The sequence below is a fragment of the Urocampus carinirostris genome, chromosome 2, assembly GCF_059441175.1.
Source record: "Urocampus carinirostris isolate Australia breed hairy pipefish chromosome 2, RoL_Ucar_1.0, whole genome shotgun sequence".
Classification (NCBI taxonomy): Eukaryota; Metazoa; Chordata; class Actinopteri; order Syngnathiformes; family Syngnathidae; genus Urocampus; species Urocampus carinirostris.
In genome coordinates this window covers 15274226-15293804 of record NC_142350.1, presented here as the reverse complement: position 1 = coordinate 15293804, position 19579 = coordinate 15274226, and the positions used below count along the sequence as shown (strand labels likewise).

Genomic DNA, 19579 nt, shown 5'->3' with positions numbered 1-19579 from the left:
GTAATCTTAGACTGAGTATATGTTGTCGACATTAACTCCCTCAGTGCCATAGATGTATTTTCCTATATTTTACGTCTTTTTCGCAGTGCAAAAACATTTTTGCAAATAAAATGTTTTGACTGTAGGCGGGGAACATCTAAATGACCTGAAAATTAATCGATGGCACCATTTTCCTCTTTTCCTTTTCTTGTCAATAACTTTCTCGGGAGGATCTATTGCTATGGGCAGAAAAGGGAAATAAAACCAATAGAATCATAATAAAATAAGACGTGGTCCCTCTAAAACGTGACGACATTAAGAACGACAAAAGTATTTTACACATTTTTTATTGTCTTTTGGATTGATAAATATGACCTAAGAGTATTAGGGAAAAATGCACGTTTACATGATAGTGTATTTTTATTATTCAACTCAATATTGTTTTGTTTTGTTCAATAAATCAGGTATTTTTTACCACTAGATAGTGTTAAAGAATACACAGTGTCCCTATGATCTTAGTCTTGAGAGGTTTTCTCAACATTAGGGATGACAAAAATATATTTCACATTTTTTATTGTCTTTTGCATGGACAAATATGACCCGGACACAGACTAAAGTGAGGTAGAACTTTGTACTTTTTATGAGTCTTTTATTGGGTGATCTTGGTGAAGGATTCCCAGAGAGCAACCAGCTTCTCCTTCACGTTCTTGGTGTCTATGTCAAGTTTGGCCCTCAGTTCTTCCCCATAAGGGGCCAGCTTCACCCCAATCTCCCGGGTCTTCTCGCTGACCTGGCTGTGGAACCTCTGGGCTAGGGGCATCATGTTCTTTTGGAACTCATCCAGACTGTTCTCCATCGTCTGCCTGAGTTCTTCGGTGTAAGGAAACATCTGACTTTGCAGTTTTTGCACGTTCCGGTCTAAGTAGCTCTTCAGTTCCTGGGTTTTCCTCAAGAGGGCAGCCTTGAGGGCTTCAGAGTCAGTAGTCTTGGCGTAAGACGAGGCCTCTTTTCTCAGTTCTTCCAGTTGCTCCTGGAAGTGGGTCACCACCTCGTCGGCATAGGGCTGAAGGTGGGTTCTCATGGCAGACAGGTCTTTCCCCAGGCGGATTTTCAGATGCTCGGCTTGTCCCAAGAAGCTATATGTGAAGTCCTGGCTCACGTGGGTGCGGAGGACTTCGGTGAACCTGTTGATGGTTGCCGTGCTCCCAGAAATGATGGTGCTGCGTGGAAAAACAGTTTGCAGAACATATTTAAACTAACCGTAGTCTCAATATCGCCCTCTGCCATGAGGCAAGAGTATTGCGCACCTTACTTTACATCGACTGAGCACTGTAATGTTACATGCTGCAGGGGAGCTAGACCTAGTGTCCATCTGTGCATACCACCATGCAAATATACACAAGTAATATATAAATTAATACCCTTATAAAAGCTGGCCATGCTGTCAACATTAGTATTGGTTAATCGTTGAACCTTTAAAAAAAAAACGATATTTAACTGGTAATATTCACCTCATGATACGGTTTACTATTACAAAAAATAACTTTCTAAAAAGGTACTTTGTGGGAGAGAGCAGAGAGGCAGGAGTTCCACCACTGCTTAGTGTCTATCTGTGCATGCCCTCCTACCAAATATACATGAGTACCTTTACGAAAGCTAGCCACCCTGTCACCATTAGCATCGGCGAATAGTTCGACATTTCTAAAGAAATCAAACAATTTAAAAAAACAGAATATTTACCACAACATACCGTTTAGGTTAAAAATGGGGACCTATTTTAAGATGAAACAGAGCTGCAGGATGTCCAGCACCACCTATTGTCTATCTGTGCATGTCGCCACGCAAATGTACACTATTTGTACATAAATGAGTACCGTTACGAAACCTAGCTCCCCTGTCAACATTAGTATTGGTTAATAGATCAACTTTTCTAAGAAAAAAATAAAATACTTACGTTTTACCTGACTAGGCAGTTTTTTTTTAAAGGTTCAAAAAGCCCACCTTTTGAGAGTGTGTAGCAGTATTTGTACAAGAGTATGTAATATGTGTGAGAGTATTGTAGTGTGTGCCTGTGTGTGAGAGTACAGTAATATATGTGAGAAAGTATAGTGGTATGTCTATTACATTGTGTATGAGAGAGTATAGTAGTGTTTGTGCATGACTATCTATATGAGATTATAATTGTGCACGTATGAGAGTATGATGAAAGGCACAGGGGCAGGAGCTCCAGCACCACCTACTGTCTATCTGTGCATGCGGCTGTGCCAAAATACATTTTTCACACGTAAAGTATTATGTATAATATGGCAACATAAATATACTGAGTATATGCAAATTTATGTGAATGTACAAAAAACTTATACAATAAGAATAAAGTAGTACCACATTTCCAAGATGGCTTTGTTGAATTTCTTACTTGATTTCTTTTCCCAGGTCCGACTTTCTGATCAGCGCCAGCGAGTCCTCCGCTGTGGACGTTGCCTTGGCAACGTAGTCCCAAAATGCGTTCCTGACTGTGCCCAACTGCATTTTGGGCTGCTCCTGCTGCACAACTTTGCCATTGCAACCTGGTCGTAATTTACAAAAAAAGGGTAGCGGTAATTCATCCATCCAATTGTGTTCAGGTTATTGGGAGCCCTCTGGTGGTACATGTTAGAATTACAGACCGAGTCCAATTCAGTTCTATTTATGATGAATACAAAGTTATACGCATGAAACACGCAAAGTTTGAGGTTACTTTTTGGGCACTTTAACTCATTCGTTCTTGATGCCATTTAGTGCAGGAAAGGACTGCAACGAACGGTGAAACATCTTACAGGGATGTGATTTGACCAAAGTGAAATTATCTGAAAATTAGCGGGGGGGGGGGGGGGTGATTGCTAGCTGGGGGGGGGGGGGGGAAACCAGGTAGGACCAGGGCAGTAAAAAGTACAATAAGTATAGGCCCTACAGTAAAGTGTTGGTGTAATGTACACATGAAAATCTATTATTGTAATTGTTAAATATTTATGGCCATTTTTATTACGTTATAATATTTTCGAAAAAAATGGGAAAACTGTCAAATAAATTTGAAAAGTTTACCACCTACCTCAAAATTCACGACTCTATCAGCAACTGGTACAGGTTGTTGGGGTGGATCACGTCTCTTTATTACCGCTTCCGATTGTGATGTCAATAAGGGATGGAGGCCGTAAAGTTTTGGAGTTTTCGTTTGGGCACCGAAACTTCCAGCGATGGAATAATTTGTCGTTCTTGACTGGAGTTCTTTCACGTGTTTTTTGCTCTTTGCGTGACTTTCAAGAGCTTTGAAACCTCTCCCACCATAGTCGATGGTATCATGACACCAAATGCAAAGTGCTTTCCCGGCACGATCGATCTTCCGAATAAAGTCATTGAACAAATTCGTCACAGTCTTCTTTCCAACATTCGTAGATAATTCCTTCTCCAACCAGTCCCATCGAAACTTGTTTTTTACAATCTTATCAATTTCTTTAGCTCGCGGAGCATCTTTGCGTTCGATCACGGACATCTTTCTTTAAACACCCGGCAAAAACGTGTGAGAAATGAACAATGGCACACTCCTATAACAAGCGCGTTTATTGGTCAACACGAGACTTCAACCAATCGCAAGTACGTTTCATTTCAGTTACGGAAACACTCAAATGGCATGCTGTCGAGACGAAATCGTTTTTTTTTTACCAATTAAAACACCGGAAATTTTAAAATTTTATTTTTGGAGATAAAAAAAGCGGAATTCCGCGAATTAGCGGAAAAATCACATCCCTGATCTTAATCCAAGAGTGGCATTCTTTAAAATAAGGCCCACTGAGTTTGCACGCATGTTTGACTGTTTTTTACAACCAAAGTTCGTCCTTGTCCTAAACCAGGGGTCGGCAACCTATGGCACGCGTGGCACCAGTGGCACGCGAGTGCACGGCCAGATAATAATGATTGTTTTTTTTTTAAAGCGCATTTACCTGAAGTTTAGACATCTTCAGTTGCTCGCCATGTTATGTAAAGGATTTACGTGGATTTTTCAGCGTGAGTTTGCCCGGCGGCTGGCAGAGAGAGAGAGAGAGAGAGAGAGAGAGAGAGAGAGAGAGAGAGACCCAGCTAACGAAACACGCGCGCGATAAATGAACGAATCATGATGGCTCCTCAAGCGAAAAGATCGCGCTCTCTCCAGCCAGCGTGGACAGACGAATGAGGCTTTGTGCCAAAAATGACCGTGCGTTTTTGTGCATTATGCACCGAGAGCGTTGTACCTCGCGCATCAAGTGTTAAACGTAATCAAGAGACGAAACATGAACATTAATTCAAGGCGGAGACATTGAAATGCGCGGCAAACAAACACAGACACTGAAAACCTTTGTCGATGCTAAAAACACCACCACTGAAACTATCTATCAAATTGCTCACTGAATAGCAAAGCACGGAAAACCATTTACTGGTGGTGAATATTTTAAAGAAGCATGTGTGTGTGTGTGTGTGTGCGCGCGGGTGCCTTCTGCATTGCTGCTGTTATTTCACGTTTTCTGCAACAAGATATCATTGATGAATGGTATGATAGCTGATCATATTACTTGTTTTTTGATTGTAGTTTATAGTTGATGAAAAATGGGTGATTCTGGTTAATTCTTGTGGTAAAAAGTTGAAGTCAGAATGGCTACAGGCCTTTCCACATGTTGTTCACATTCATATTTTAGTTAATTGATGAACAAGAATAGTGGAAGATACATAGGTCAGTTATACCAGTGTGCTGCTGGAATTTTATCTTTCCAAAAATTTAGGCCATCATTCAGTATTTTTGCACTCTTCAGACAAGGAACTGTAATAGTCATCCATATCAGTAGGTGGCAGTAGATTTTTATATACTTTTTATGTACTAATTATCTGCTCTTGAGGTAGCACAGTACATTTAATAACTTAAAAAATAAAAACATAAAGCACATCATTCTTTTTTATATTAAGTACTATTTTCTTCTTTTTATATACTAATTATCTGCTTATGAGGTAGTACAGAGAAATATTTGACATGACTTCATTTTCAAACATTTTGGACGGACGGTGTGCCACGGAACGTTTTTATAAATAAAAGTGTACCTTGGTTCAAAAAGGGTTGAAAAACACTGAGTTATATGATTAAAATGTATATCCGTGTTGTATATTTGGACTGGTGTAAAATGACAGCTCTCTTGGATATTAAAAAAAATGTTGTGCGAGTCATTAATCTTGGTGTGGCGCTCTGATTTACAGGGAAATTTGAAAGTGGCACTCCGCACCGAAAAGGTTGCTGATCCCTGTCCTAAACTATAGAATTATAGATGGTAGACGAAGTTTAATTATGGATTTCAACCAAATTTGTTCCTACAGTTTAGAGCAAGTTAAATTTAAGACTTTTTAATGCCTTTTGAAATCTAATTAAAGACTAAGTCAACAAAATAACACAATTGAAACAAACAAAGCAAAAATGAATTGGAGACCATTTTAAACAAACGGGTTCTTATTTTACATTTTGGTCCAGTTGAAAACTTTCCATCTGAAAACAAAGCACTCTCCAAAGTTGAAGTAATAGAGAATAAATTAAAAAGGATGTGTATAGTACATCAGTGTTTTTCAACCTTTTTTGACACAAGGCACACTTATTTTCAAGAAAAATCTTTGAAGCACACTGTCTGTAGAAAATGTTTAAAGATGAATTGCCAGTCCCAGTTTCATGTTGTTGATTTTTTTACTTCAATTATCATGTTGCCAAAACGACAGTATAAAGTATAGTTATAAGCACTTTGGTACACTGAAAGGACTGTTGTAAAGGGCTGTGTAAATAAAGTACTGTACAGTTAACATTTTTATCATTTGTGGTCACCGTGGGTCAGGAGGTAAACCGATTTATTCATTCTGGTTAATAATTTTGCTGTGATTTGGGATTGTATTATTTGTTTCATCCGTTTTCAAGTTTAGCTATATTTTTTGCTCTTTTCCTCATGTTGAGGTTTTTGAGTTTTTCCTTGCCCTCATCTAGGTTTTAGATCAAGGGATGGTGTCATAATAATCTGTGGTTTGCAATAATCTATGGTCCGTGGAGCCCTTTGAGACTCTGATTGAGGGCGTCACAAATAAACATGACTAGACTGTTTTAGAAAACAAACTAAAAATGAGTAAAAACGAATTTCTGGTAATACAAAATATGATTTAATACATTGTAACCCTTTTTTCAATCTTTTTGGGGAGATTATGAAGATATTTGAATTATGATTTTTAATTATTTACATTTATCTCATTATTTTCTGTTGGTTAATAGATATTTGTACCAGTTCTGTCTCATGTTCATTGAAAAAGAGAGAAAGTAAATGCTGCCACCTACCAGTACGGATGAATGTTACAGCAGGGCGATCAATGGAAGAAAGCCGTTTTATTTAAATACTAATGAAATACTAATAAAATAATAAAATTGGGCAATTTCCCGTGGCACACTAGACAAGGTCTCACAGCACACTAGTGTGCCCCGGCACATTGGTTGAAAAACACTGCTGTACATCATGGATGCACAGTCAAGACTGTCAGAAAAACCCTGATTCCAATTCTGCTACATTCATTAGGCCTTTTAATCATGATACAAAATCTTTTAAGTTTACAAACTAACATTCTCTTAATGTTTTCACATTTCTAAGACTTTCTTAAATTGGATTTAAGACATTTAAATGCCAATTAAGGCCTTGTTTTTAGAGTAATAATTTCAATGCCTTATAAGACTTTTCAAGGATCCACAGGAAGTTTAACAATTCAGCCATTTTGTTAATAGTGCTTAACCTATTGTTATTATTTATTTATGTGATCATTTTAACCAATTTATGTTTTTATTCAAAAAGGAACCATTTCATTTTTTATCCTGGAGAGGGGTGGGCGCCACCAGGCTGTACTTGCCAAGGACACACCACAGGAAATGGTCCCCCTATGACCCGTGTGGTTAAGGGAACCAGTTATTTATCCTTTTAAATCCAAAAAATAATTTTAATATAGATAGAAATATATACGAAACGCAAAGAACATAACGTCATTGCCGCAGTGTTTGTTTTTCAGACAAAAATATGAAAGCCACAAGTAATGCATGATGCGATACCCGAAATTTGGGAACAAAAATAAGAAGTAAAAAGCCAGGAAAAAAGAAACAAAAGAAAACTAAATAAAACAAGAAAAAAAAGGTTTTTTTTGGGGGGTCTTTTTGATCGGTATATGACCAATAATCATGTAATATTATGCACATAATGAATTTATATTTTTCAATCTATTGTTCTACTAAATAATAATAGCATTCGTTTTTTTTCACCCTCCTGTGAACTTTTAACTCATTCAAACTTTGTACCAGTTCATACAAATTCAAGCAACTCAAATCCCAGCGTGATACAACAAAATATCAATTTAAAATATTGAATTTTCAGTGCTACAAAAATAAATGACAAAATAAAGGAATTAACCATACAGGTTTCTTTTTAAAAAAGCTAATTGTCAAACACATCCCTGAAAATGCCTCGAAACATAAATTGATTTTTTTACAAATTTAAAGAAAAAGTTAAATAAAAAACAATTTTAATCTTTCATATACTGTATTTATATATATTTTGGGGGACAAACAGTTGTGCCCCTCCATGCATTTGACATGCTCCTCCCTACAAGACTCATGTCCTGCGACGCAACAGGTGCTGTGTCGGGAAGCTTCTCTTGCTACTGGTATCCATGGAAATCGGTACTATCGGTTTCATTTGGGGGAGCAAACTCCTATCCCAGAAACCAAAGCCAGGGAGAGGGATGGGCACCACAAGGCTGGGTTCAGGGATCCACGAACCATGAACATTTGGAATCAAGCAGAATTTCTCGGCTGTAGTTTTGTTCTATTTTTTTTTTTTTTTTTGCATTTTTCATGATTTTTGTCTTTTTCCCACCACAAGAAAAAAAATTATATTGTTTTTTTGGGCGGCATTCCCTCTTACCGGCAACAACAGCCAAGACGAAAACCAGAAGGAGCTTCATCCTTGACACTGCAAAACAGAATAGATTGTTATTTTCCGACTTAAATATTTAAAAAAAAAACAAGCTTTCAACTCAAAATGGACTCTTACCTGTGTTGATGAGGTGCTCTGTTGGGAGGCCAGCTCTTGAAAGCGAGTGTGAGTTTATATGGAGAAGGCAAGGGACAAAAGTCCATCTCAGAATGTTCGGTTGTCAGCCTGGTCGTGATGTGGCGAGACTCAAGAGCTTTGATACAATCACTGGGGTCCCGAGACCCTCTCAGATTTAGTTTCCACCCAGAGTTCGTACACCCTTTACATGGCCAAATTCAAGTGCTTTTAAAGACAATTTTACAGTACAGTTAGAAGAAACCCAATGTCAATCACTCCATAAGATTGTCGTTTGAAGTGCTGCTGTAGGAAAAAAAACAGAAAATTTGATAAACCCCAAGTCAAATATTAAATATTAGGTACATTAGTTCTAATATTAGTTTCCGTAACCCATTGGTGTTTGCTGCAGTCATCATTTTGGTCTATGTGTGGGCTAAGGCATGTCGGCAACCTTTTTGAGTGGGCTTGTTTTTGGTTTCCTTTTGTTAATGTGTGATTTATTGCGTCAGATTGCCAAGAAGCATGGCAACGATTTCAAGAATTAAAAATTCGAGGACATTTCGAACCTTGAAAACACAGTGTTGTAATTCAAGCATTTCTAAGGATTTTGAGCTCCTGTACAAGGATCTTTACCAGCCTGTTTTTATGGAAAATGTAGGTCTGACGTCAATAGCCGCCGTTGGCACTGGAGCGTTGTATAAAGTCACATTAAAGCAACTATTTTTATGCTGTGTTCAGGATGCTCGTCTTAGTAAAAATATATCCAGAGTTAAAGGTCATCTGTGTTCTGAAATTCCTTCCTAACCAGTGAGACACTGACAGCAATTTGTGCCTTTAAAAGGAGCATTGGTGGGCCTTCACGGCCTGCAGGACTTTTTCTGCTGGCCTAACAAATATCGGAATCTTGTGATGTTCATTATATTTTGTCCATGAATACTTATTAAATAAATCAAAATTGTCTACCAGCTTCCTTTCATTGTTTTCCCCTGCTTGTGCTGCTTCCAGATGTGTGCTAATTTATTTAAAATTTTAACCAATCGTATTTCAGCCATTACTTGTTGCCAGGGTCAGATATCTACCTAAAGGCCTTCACAAACTGCTCTGCGGGCCCTGAGCCATAAAATAAGTACCGATAAGGCTGTAGGTCTCGCCAATTAGATACAGTGTAGATGTGGCGGATCTTGAGATATGTCAGCGGTTTCACAAACTTTGACTGGCTAGGGGGACGGACCAGAAGTATCACAATGAAAATGTGATGAAAAATATCCCCATGTCCATTGCCTCAGTCAAACTGACTTTTTCAGCCCCAAATCAAATAAAAACCTATGCCAGAAATACGACAGGACATGCTGGAAATTCAGCATTAGCTTCGATGGCGATATATTCTTGATAGGTAATCTGTATGACAGAACAATTGAACTCTTCTTGAGGTAAGAAAGGATTTTGCGCACAAATAAAAAATAATTTGGGGGATTAAAATGTGGCTGTATGCCTAAATAATATTGCTATTTTTTTTATCTTATTTCTAATGTTTTTTTGTGTGTGTCGCAGCTGTAGCTGAAGTAAAGGTTTCATACAATGGTAATTGAGGGTTGGATTTTGTATTTTCTCGTTAGTTTTTTCTTAACAATCATGTTGCAAGAAAAATCACTTCACAAAATCTCATGAAAACAAAAACGGGATGACAGGTTGAAGCCGTTAAAGTTGAAAGATTGATTCAGACGTAGCATTACTGACGATCTAGGTGTGAAATGCACAGCCCGCCCAGTGTTGCTGGCTTTACTTGATAATAAAGAAAACAAAACTGCTGCTGCCAGGTCAGCTTATTTTAGGAAGCCTCGACGTTTCAGTCACGTTTCCACACGATGATTGGCGACACGGATAAGTCGCTACTGTTAGCTGCAACTGAATACATCATTTTTTTTCTCAGTAAGTTAGATAGTAATGGGCTGAGCCAATGGGTATGCTAACAGACTAGCACAGGTGTTAGCTAGCTTTTTAGAAGCTGAGTTTTTGTTAATTGGCACAAATGGTTACTCGTTTGCCACGTATTTATTGAATAACTCATGTTATGAGCGTGTCGTTACTATGTTATATACCAGGTTGTAAGTAGTAAAAGTAGGATTAAAGGAGGCTCAGTTAACGACGAAAACAATTGACTTCTATAAGGTTACAGTGATTTAAATATACACAGGGTTTGTACGCATTTTTATGGCCAAATCCAAGCACTTTTTTAAGGACTTTCAAGCTAATTTTCCAATTCCTAGAGTACAATTAAAATAAATCAGGTATGAAGCATGGATTTTGCCGATCCACACATATGTCTGTGATTTAGAAACGTGATTTTTATTCTTGAGTGTACGTTTATCAAGACATATGATTTTTAGATCTCAAATATATTTGTGGATCTGAACAATACGTGTAAAAATATTTTTGAGACAAATCTCTCCCAATATAGCTGTAGGGTAAAAATGGTAGTAATATGAAGCTTACATTTTCAGTTGCAGGAAGTTCTTCCCAATACAATTTACCACTGGGAAATGCTACCGTTATTTCTTGCATGCCTCATAATAAATTTCCATAATATATCCATAATCCATGCACTAATACACATTTCATAGTGCCCGGTTTAGGTGTAACATGCACCTATTCTCTTTGGGGAGACCCGTCAAGGTGATAACTTAATAGGATAACGCCATATAAACCAATACCAGCTGCCGTTAATCAAAAGGGAAGAAATGCAATGGCAAAGCGAAGCCACCAGACAGCAGTGTCGGTGTCATTTCTTTAAGCAGACTTGTTAAACATGGCATCAATATGAAGCAGTTTTTAATCCTTGAAAACATTAAAATTTAAGCATTTTCATGGATTTCCAGCAGCCCTGCAAACTTTGGATATGAATTAAAAGTTATTTTTTTCAGGAATTTAGGAAGAAATCATCATGGATCCTTGTATCATTTTTCAAATCAAAATTTCCAGAAAAAACAACAACATAATTAGCCTTTCATGGTAAGCTATTATAAGAATCAGTTCTCGTGCCATTTTTTATGCGTGTAGCTGTCAATGGCACTGATTTTTTTTTTATTGAATTGAAATCTCTGGGAGGCTGTAGCGGTTCTTGATGGCTAAATTATTTATTTTTTACAAAATGTACTTTCCGAGAGGTCATAATACATGTGGAACAGTTTCATGTGTACATTCACAAACTAAGTGGTGAGGAGGAAAAAAACTAAAGAAATTCACAAATAAATTAAAAAATGAAAATGACCATAATAACAATCTGTAAAAATGAAATTGTCACAAAGACACCCAAGGTTTTTCAGCCTATGGTAACCCCAAAACCGCACTGGAACTTGTTCTTGTTGTGGTTGAGGAAAGAACAAAAAACCAGGGAGAGGGGCAGGGGCAGCAACTTTTTTTCCAGAGTGGCGCCAACCACCCAGTTACTGTCGATTGAACCTGAGATGAAAGGAAATCAGAGAATAGATAAGAACGGGCCCCAAAAAAATTCTGCCTTGCCCGCAGGTATTAAACCCCATTCAGCCCAAACCTGACGAAGCCCGAAGAGAACCTGAAACTCTATATTTCAATTGTGAGGATCCAGAAGGTGGCGGGATTTCAGGTCGGGTTCAGGTTAAGGATATTACTTCAAATCACAGTTACCCTTTTAAAAAAAATTTTTTAGCAGTGTGTCCAAAAACTACGCACTGTACCTTTAAATTGTAAATTAGCCTTTGGTACATCCAGCTGGTAGCCGAATGACACGCTGGTGTCTTGCATGCGAGTGCTCGCGTCGAACTCCACGCCGAGCTTCAACTAACAAAAAAAAAAGAAAATTAAAAATGCAGAGCAAATGGAATAATTATAATTAGTCGGTTAACTAACCTGCTCGTTAGCTTGGTGGTAGTAAGTGGCGTGAGCGCCTGCCGAGCCCAGCGTCAGTGTGCCGATGTAGTTAGCTCCTGGGTTCAAAAGAGAATGTGAGTATGTTGTGGCTTTATGCGTTGAGGAAAAACCTCCAAACCTAATCTAAGAAGTATTTAAAACTAGTAAAATTATCAGTTAAAGATTTAAGGCCGAGTAAAAGCAGCTTGAAACCTGAGTTTACAGAGCCTTGCAAAAGTATTGCCACCCCAAAAGATTTTTTACTGCCATATTTCAGGTGTCAAACCTATAGATTAAAAAAACTCAAAAAAAAATTCTAAGAATCAACAACATGTGAGACACAATCACAATGTATTCATCATTTTATGGTACTAACAAAGGAACAATTGAAGAGTGGACCTTGCAAAAATATTGCCCCCCTTTGAGTTGATACCTTGTGCAAACTCGTTTTGCTGCAATCACAGCAACTCGTCTTTTGGGCATGTCTCAAAATTTTGCACATCTTGAAACACAAATATGTTCCCATTCTTCCTTCAAAATAGCTCAAGTTCCTTAAGGTTTGATGGTGATTGTTTGTTTACTGCATTTTTCAGATCTCCACACAAATCATCTATTGGATTGATGTCTGGACTTTGTTATTGTTAGTTTTAAACAATTCCATTGTGGATTTTGCTTTATTTTTGGGGTTGTTGTCCTGTTGGAAAGCGAACCTGCGCTCCATTCTCAGGTCTCTGGCAGATTCCAACAGATTTTCTGCCAGAATCACCCTTTATTTGGCTCCATCCGTTTTCCCATCAACTCTTAACGATCTTCCCAGTCCCTGCTGAATAAAAGAAACCCCAGGGCATAATGCTGCTACCACCACGTTTGACAGTTGGGATAGTGTTTTCAGGGTGATGTAAAGTGTTACACTTATGCCAAATGTAACTTTGCATTCAGCCCAAAAAGTTACATTTTGATCTCAGCTGACCAGAGCACCTTGTTTCACATGTTATGTTTCCCATGTGTCTTTTTACAAATTTAAACAGAAACCAAATGCACACTGTTTGTCATTGTTAGTCATTTTTGGATCACTCAGAAGTCATCAGGGAACCTGTGGAGTCAAGTAGGCTAAACTGAGAACAGAGGGTGGAACATTAACTCCTACTTTTCATTTTTTTTTTGTCGTAAATATAATATCAGATGTTGAGATAATTTGGTTCCACTTTGCGATTGTGTCTCACATGTTGTTGATTCTTAGAATCTTTTCAGCTTTAAGCCTGAAATGTGCCAAAATGACAAAAAGTTCTTGGGGTTGGGGGGGTAGTACTTTCGCTAGGCACAGTACCATTTCCTCACCTGTGTACTTGCCAACCAGTGACATAACAGCGCCTTCCTCGGATGGCCTGCGATGGTACACCAGCTCCCCTCCCAGGGCTAACGCAGGCGTGAGGGCCTGCAGGTAATGTGTTACGACGATACCTGACAAGTTGTATTTATTTATATTGAACTTATCGTTTGAAAATATTGCAAAAGTACGGAATACAAAGATTTAATGGCAACCTACCTGATCCAATTAGCACGTCAGGGTTCCCAAGTGTAATCGTCGCTGTGAAATCCTTACCGCGGAACTCTGCATCCCCTTGCCAGTTGACAAACTTGTGCTGCTGTGTCTGAGAAATATTAAAACATTTTTTTGTTTTAAATAAATTGTCAATCAAAGATGAGTATGCAACGAATGATAAACCTGGAATGCCATTTTGGAACGGATGTTGTCGCTGATCTGGTGGATGACTTGTGCGTTAAGGCTGCCCAAGTTGTCCATGTCCCCCACCATTACTGGAAAAAACTGAAAACGTGTTCATGTTAATTTGAATGTATCATAATAAATAAAAACATGTGAAAATGCAGTGCCTATTCAAATAATTCCAGGAATGAGATACAATCTGATTTTGCAACTTTTACACATCAACCCGGAGCACTGTGCGAGCAATAATATCAAAATTAAGAGCCCATAAAACTACTGCAAACCTACCAAAACCTGGCCGTCCCTCTAAACCTTCGCCCTAAACACAAAGAAAACTAAGCAGAGAAGCAACCAAAAGTCAATGAACTCCTTGGAAGACCTGCATACATTCACAGCTGAGGTGTGACAATCTGTGCATAAGACAACTATTAGTCATATACTGCATGTAAAAGTGTCAAAGTGTCATTTCTCAAAGTTTGCAAGAAGCCAGATGATAGACACAGGGTGCTCAGAGACCAAAAATGTACCTTTGGGGCTGTGTGAAAAGTGTTACCTAGCACTGCACATCACCCTGAACACACCATCCCCACTGTCAAGCATGGTGGTCACAGCATCACACTCTGGGATTTCTTTTTTAACTGGGACTGTGAAGATCGTTAGAGGTGATTAGAAGATGAATAGAGCCAAATACAGTGCGATTCTGGCTGAAAAGCTGTTGGAATCTTCAAGAAACCCAAGAATGGGGCAGAGGTTCACCTATGTATTGGCTTAAAAAACTAACAATATATAAGTGATAGAATGGCAAAGCCAAAGTCCGGACTTTAATCATATTGAGCATTTGTGGAACTATCTGAAAATGCTGTGCACAAACGATCACCATCAAGCCATAAGGAACTTAAGCTGTTTTGTAAGGAAGAAATGGGCAAATATTTGTGTTTCAAAATGTGCAAAAACTAAAGAGACATATTCAAAAACACTTGGCTGTGATTGCAGCAAAACAAGGTTGTCCAAAGTAAAGTCAAAGGGGGGGCAATGTTTGTGCAACACACACTTTTCTATTATTTATGAATAAGCACAATATAAAATGTAGGATAAATTTAGTTTTATTTCATGGTTATGTTTCACCTATGTTGAACATTTTAAAATAAAATAAAAAGTTGCATTATTGCTCGCACTGTAGTACAGCAATGTGGCATACCTCAGCCGGACCAGTCTGCTTTGGTCCAACATATGTGGTCCCAAATCTGTAGCTGGAATCCCCCAAAGTGCTCAATAACACAGTGTGGTTCACCTGAAAAGAGAAAAATCAGAATCGTGGTCCTGCCTTATGAGAAAGCGTATTATAACCAACCTGGAAGTGGTTACTAAGACCCTTATTCACAACGAGCCTGACACCTTCCATCTGCATCGGGAAAACCTCTGAGGGGAAGAAAGATGAACCATGATTTCAAAAAGTCACAGTAGACCCCCGGGATACAGGGACCCCACCATTTAACGTTTTCACTCTATGGTGAGGAATAAGATGTTTTTTCGGCTCCTTTTTACAACCGTTTCCCCACTATTTCCTGTTTAGGATTCGTACAACTTCATGAAGATTTGTACACATTACAGTGGGACCTCGCTACTTCGCGGTTCCACGTTCGCGGTTCAGAGCTTCGTGGGTCTAAAATATAATAATAATAATAATAAAATAAAATAATAATAATGGGTTTTTTGAAGCATTTTTGAAGGGGCATCGCTACTTCGCGAATTTTCACTTTTCGCGGGTGGTTTTGGTCCCCATTAACCGGGTCTAAAAAAAAAGTACCGTAATAATAAAATAAAATAATTAAAAATAATAATAATAATAATAATTTTTTTAAGCATTTTTGAAGGGGCGTCGCTACGTTGCAGATTTTCACTTTTCGCAGGTGGTTTTGGTCCCCATTAACCGCGATAACCGAGGGATTACTGTAATCAGAATTTTTAGAGCTTGAGTAAATAGGGAATATATTTGTTTTTGAGAATAATTTCTCCCCCCCAAAAAGGTGTTGGGTAAAAATGAAGCTTACATTTTCAATTGCAGGAAGCAGAAAATTTTCCACTGCGGAATGCTACCTTTCTTTTTTGCATGGCCCATAAAAATTCTCCATAACTGATTTGTAATTCTTTAAATAATAACATTTGATAGTGCACCTGTCCCTTGTAGGGGGGCAATACAAATCATAGGACGATGCCATACAAACTAATGCCAGCTGCCATTGAAAAGAGAGACATGCAATGGCAGAGCAAAGCCACCAGCGAGCAGTGTCAATGTCATTTTTAAACAGACTTGTTAAGAAACATAGCAACGATTTCAAGCATTTACAAGCACTTCACACGAACTTCAAGCTATTTTCATACCTTGAAAACACAACACTACATTATCAAGCATTTTAAGCACGCTGTATGGAGTAATATGGTTTTTTTCAGCTCCTTTTGAAAGCAATTTTCCAACAAGACGACATATCCAACAACTTCAAAACGTATACGTATGAAACGGCTGAAATTCAAACATTGCAGTGTTCGTGCGTATGACAAGATATGTCCAAAAGATTCCTGTCTGCTATTCGGTCAACATCAAATAAGATACTGTTCTGCAATAGGTTTGTGTCACAGCATCAGGAAAATACTGTTATGTTATTGGCTAAACATCCTCACATAATTATTATAGCTTCATTCAGTTAATCATCTTGTGTGGTTTGTTGGTGTTACAGTATTGAATTTTTTTGTTCTATATTCATTAGCTAAGGGTACAAGGCTTGCAATGACGAAAAAAAGAAGCAAAAAGATGACAACTATGGAAACGAAGCTGGCGCTTATCAAAAATACAAAGAAGGTACACAGATGGCTACCCTAGCCAAGTTTTATGGTTGATTAATCAACATTTTGGAATATTATTAAAAAAAGGAGAGTGACTAAGCAAAAAAATGACAGTCCTGGTCAGTGGAAGTTTTAAAATAAGTTTTATTGTTAATCCACCAACTCCCTCTGCATCCACCTGCTTACTCCGCTGTACCAGCTCAAGTCATATCACTCCAAAGGTTGATATAGCTTCAGTTTTCATTTACAAGTATATTTGGAATGTTATTAAATCCTACACATGAGCATTACATATTAGTAATAAATACCATATAGTATTTTGTTATTTTAATGTGTTTATTTGGGATACCCGGGGTTCAAAACATAATACCATAGTTTTTCGATCGCTTGCTATACTGCATTTTCACCCTAGAGTTTATTCATGTCATATCCCGGTGTTCTACCGTATTGCAAAGATCATTGTTTACCTTTGCACTTGCGATGACACTCATCAAATGTACCCGGGTTAGGAAGAGTATTCAGCACATCCTCTGGTTTCTCGGGCATAATGTCAGTTGAGGGTGACAGGGGAGGCATCCCAAAACCTGGTGGCACTGTCAAACCGGTGCCAGCCACACCCGGGGAGGATGGTGGCGGAGGGTGGGGGGAGCCAGCCGCTAATACACTCCCCATTCTGCAAGGGGAGCATCAAGATTTTGCAGTAATCCATCGCTATAACACAGATCACCAGATCAATGCTTCATGCATTGTGTCTTGCATTCTGATTGGCTAAACAAATGTTTACAGGTAGAGTATACAATACATTTGTTAAATGAATGGTAAGGCATCCAAAATGTATTTGTTTTAATTGATATGAGAAAATCTAACTGTACAATAATTGCAAGGTTTCACGGGGTGATTTTAGGGACGCGTGACAATGGAAGCATGTAAATGCTGAAAAGAAGGGGACGTATTACTGAGCCCTGCACACTAGACACTTGAAGGCTCAGAGGTCATCTCACATGTATCTAACACATTGAGTCTTATCTGAAAAGTAGGATCTGAATAAGAGGACCATTTCATTTCCCAGCTCAATGTCATGACTTGTTTTCAAGCACTGCTCAGAACCTTGACAAATGTTATATCATCCAGAGCGACTTGGTCAAAAATGCATGTGTCCCATTTGACCCAAATCTGATTTTAAAAAAAAAATTCTCAAAGGGACAGGATTTTATATTTATCCACTAAATGTCGCTGTAATGTGTAGTGCAACCAAAAATACAGAGACTAAAAGTGAACAAAAAGCACTTTTTTACTTAGCCTTCCAAAGAAAGAAAAAGGGAAGTTTTTTTTTTAAGGAATAAAGAAATGGGAAAGAAATGATAAAGAGGAAAAAATAAAACCGGAGTAAAAAAAAGTAGGGGAAGGGCCAAAAAAAGGATAATGGAGAAAAGGGAAAAAAAAAGGAAAGAGTAAAAGGACAAAACCAGAAAAATGCAAATTTTTCTCTTAATTTTTCCCCTGTTTTACATCTTTGTTTTCCTTTTTTTCTGGAGTTTAACTCTTGGTTTAATTTCCTTTTTCTTATCTTTGTGTACTTTTTTCTTTTATCGGGTTTCTTATTTTTTCCCCCAAAAATTACCACTTGTGAGGTCCTTTTCTCGAGGTTTCTTTTATCCTTGTGCTGAGGTTTTCAATTATTCCTTGCCCGCATGTTGGTTTAAGATCAGGCGGTGGTGTAATTGTAATCCTGTGCAGTCCTTCGAGACATCTTTTGATTAAGGGCTATACAAATAAATGTGACTTGACTTGAGACTTGGTCCCTTTGAGTCTACGTATTTAGTCTTCTTCCGTTGTTTTAGCACTCATTTTCGGTTGCATGACAGAATACAGCGGCCTCTAGTGGGGCGGCAGTGGCTCAGGAGGTAGAGAGTCTTGGGATCAAGAGATCGCAGTTCGAATCCCGTTACATGTCGAAGTGTCCTTGGGTAAGACACTGAACCCCTAATGCCCCCAATAAGCAGGTTAGCGCCTTACATGGCTGCACAGATCACGGCCGCTATTGGGAAATGTGAAGCACACTGTAAAGTGCTTTGGGAAGTCTTGACTTGAAAAGAGTTATATAAATGCAGATCATTTCATTTCTAGTGGGAAAACTATAAATCCTGTCACTAACTTTCATAATAAGGTAGGGCCCTCAGACTATCATCCAGGGGGCCGCAATTGGCCCTGGGCTTTGACTTTAAAATTACCGATCTATAACCGGTCAACAGGACATTCAGTTATTGCCTATAAATTGATGTTTTTTTTGTGCTGTCCATCAATGCCCTTCCCACATCTATTACAGCCTGGTCACCTCATGTGCAGCCCCATCTCAAGGTTTTTATTTTTCCCATGCTGAAGTTTTATGGTTTCTCCTTGCCCTCGTGTAGGTTTCAGATCAGGGGATGGTGTAATGGTAGTTTGCACAGCGCTTTGAGACTACAGTACACAAATATGACTTGACGTTTCACCATGTTGTAACTTGCGCCATCTCGTGGACAAGCAATAATTGTTTTGAGACATCTATCTAAGGGGGAAAAAAGAGCCAAGATAATTTAATACTCGTTTTCAACAAAGTCGTTGATTCAGTGACCAATTGGGTGACAAAGTGTCATCTCAACTGCTGTTAAGGCTTGTAATCATTTTACTGACATGTCAATGAATGACTACCTAAGCTAGTTCAAGCTAACATGACTGGTAGCTCCGCTAACTCGTCCACATGAACCCTCTTTGCACGCTAACTTTTTGCGATCTATTCCTAATTTTGGAGGCTCATTTTATTGATTTTCTTCATGCAAAACCTCTGCAGTTAAACAAAATACTTTAAAACTCAACAGAATGAATGACCGTTAGAATACTCACGTTGTTAGAGGGCGTCGCAACCGGAAGTTGAACACCAGGAGAAAAAAACGTCCATTTGTTTGGGTGACACGGCAGGTTACTCAAAATGCAATTGGTTGGCGTTTTGCGTTATGAACGGAAGGTGATTGGTCTGTGTGACACGGAAGTA

General features: G+C 38.4%; 2 protein-coding genes across 2 annotated transcripts; both read right to left on the bottom strand.

Annotated features, from left to right (window-relative positions):
• Nucleotides 1–427: 427 nt before the first annotated feature.
• Nucleotides 428–11061, bottom strand: apoa4a (apolipoprotein A4 a). Its single transcript, XM_088329093.1, has 4 exons — nucleotides 8097–11061; nucleotides 7968–8015; nucleotides 2396–2546; nucleotides 428–1199 (listed from the first exon to the last, which is right to left on the bottom strand). Exons 2-4 carry the CDS (start codon nucleotides 8005–8007, stop codon nucleotides 629–631), a joined length of 762 nt encoding a protein of 253 aa, XP_088185219.1. The 5' UTR covers nucleotides 8008–8015; nucleotides 8097–11061; the 3' UTR covers nucleotides 428–628.
• A 146-nt stretch (nucleotides 11062–11207) lies between these two features.
• On the bottom strand, nucleotides 11208–19571 carry tomm40l (translocase of outer mitochondrial membrane 40 homolog, like). Its single transcript, XM_088329092.1, has 10 exons — nucleotides 19432–19571; nucleotides 17016–17221; nucleotides 15059–15126; nucleotides 14906–14998; nucleotides 13708–13809; nucleotides 13528–13633; nucleotides 13320–13442; nucleotides 11982–12058; nucleotides 11810–11912; nucleotides 11208–11555 (listed from the first exon to the last, which is right to left on the bottom strand). Exons 2-10 carry the CDS (start codon nucleotides 17218–17220, stop codon nucleotides 11416–11418), a joined length of 1017 nt encoding a protein of 338 aa, XP_088185218.1. The 5' UTR covers nucleotide 17221; nucleotides 19432–19571; the 3' UTR covers nucleotides 11208–11415.
• Between the last annotated feature and the right edge of the window lie 8 nt (nucleotides 19572–19579).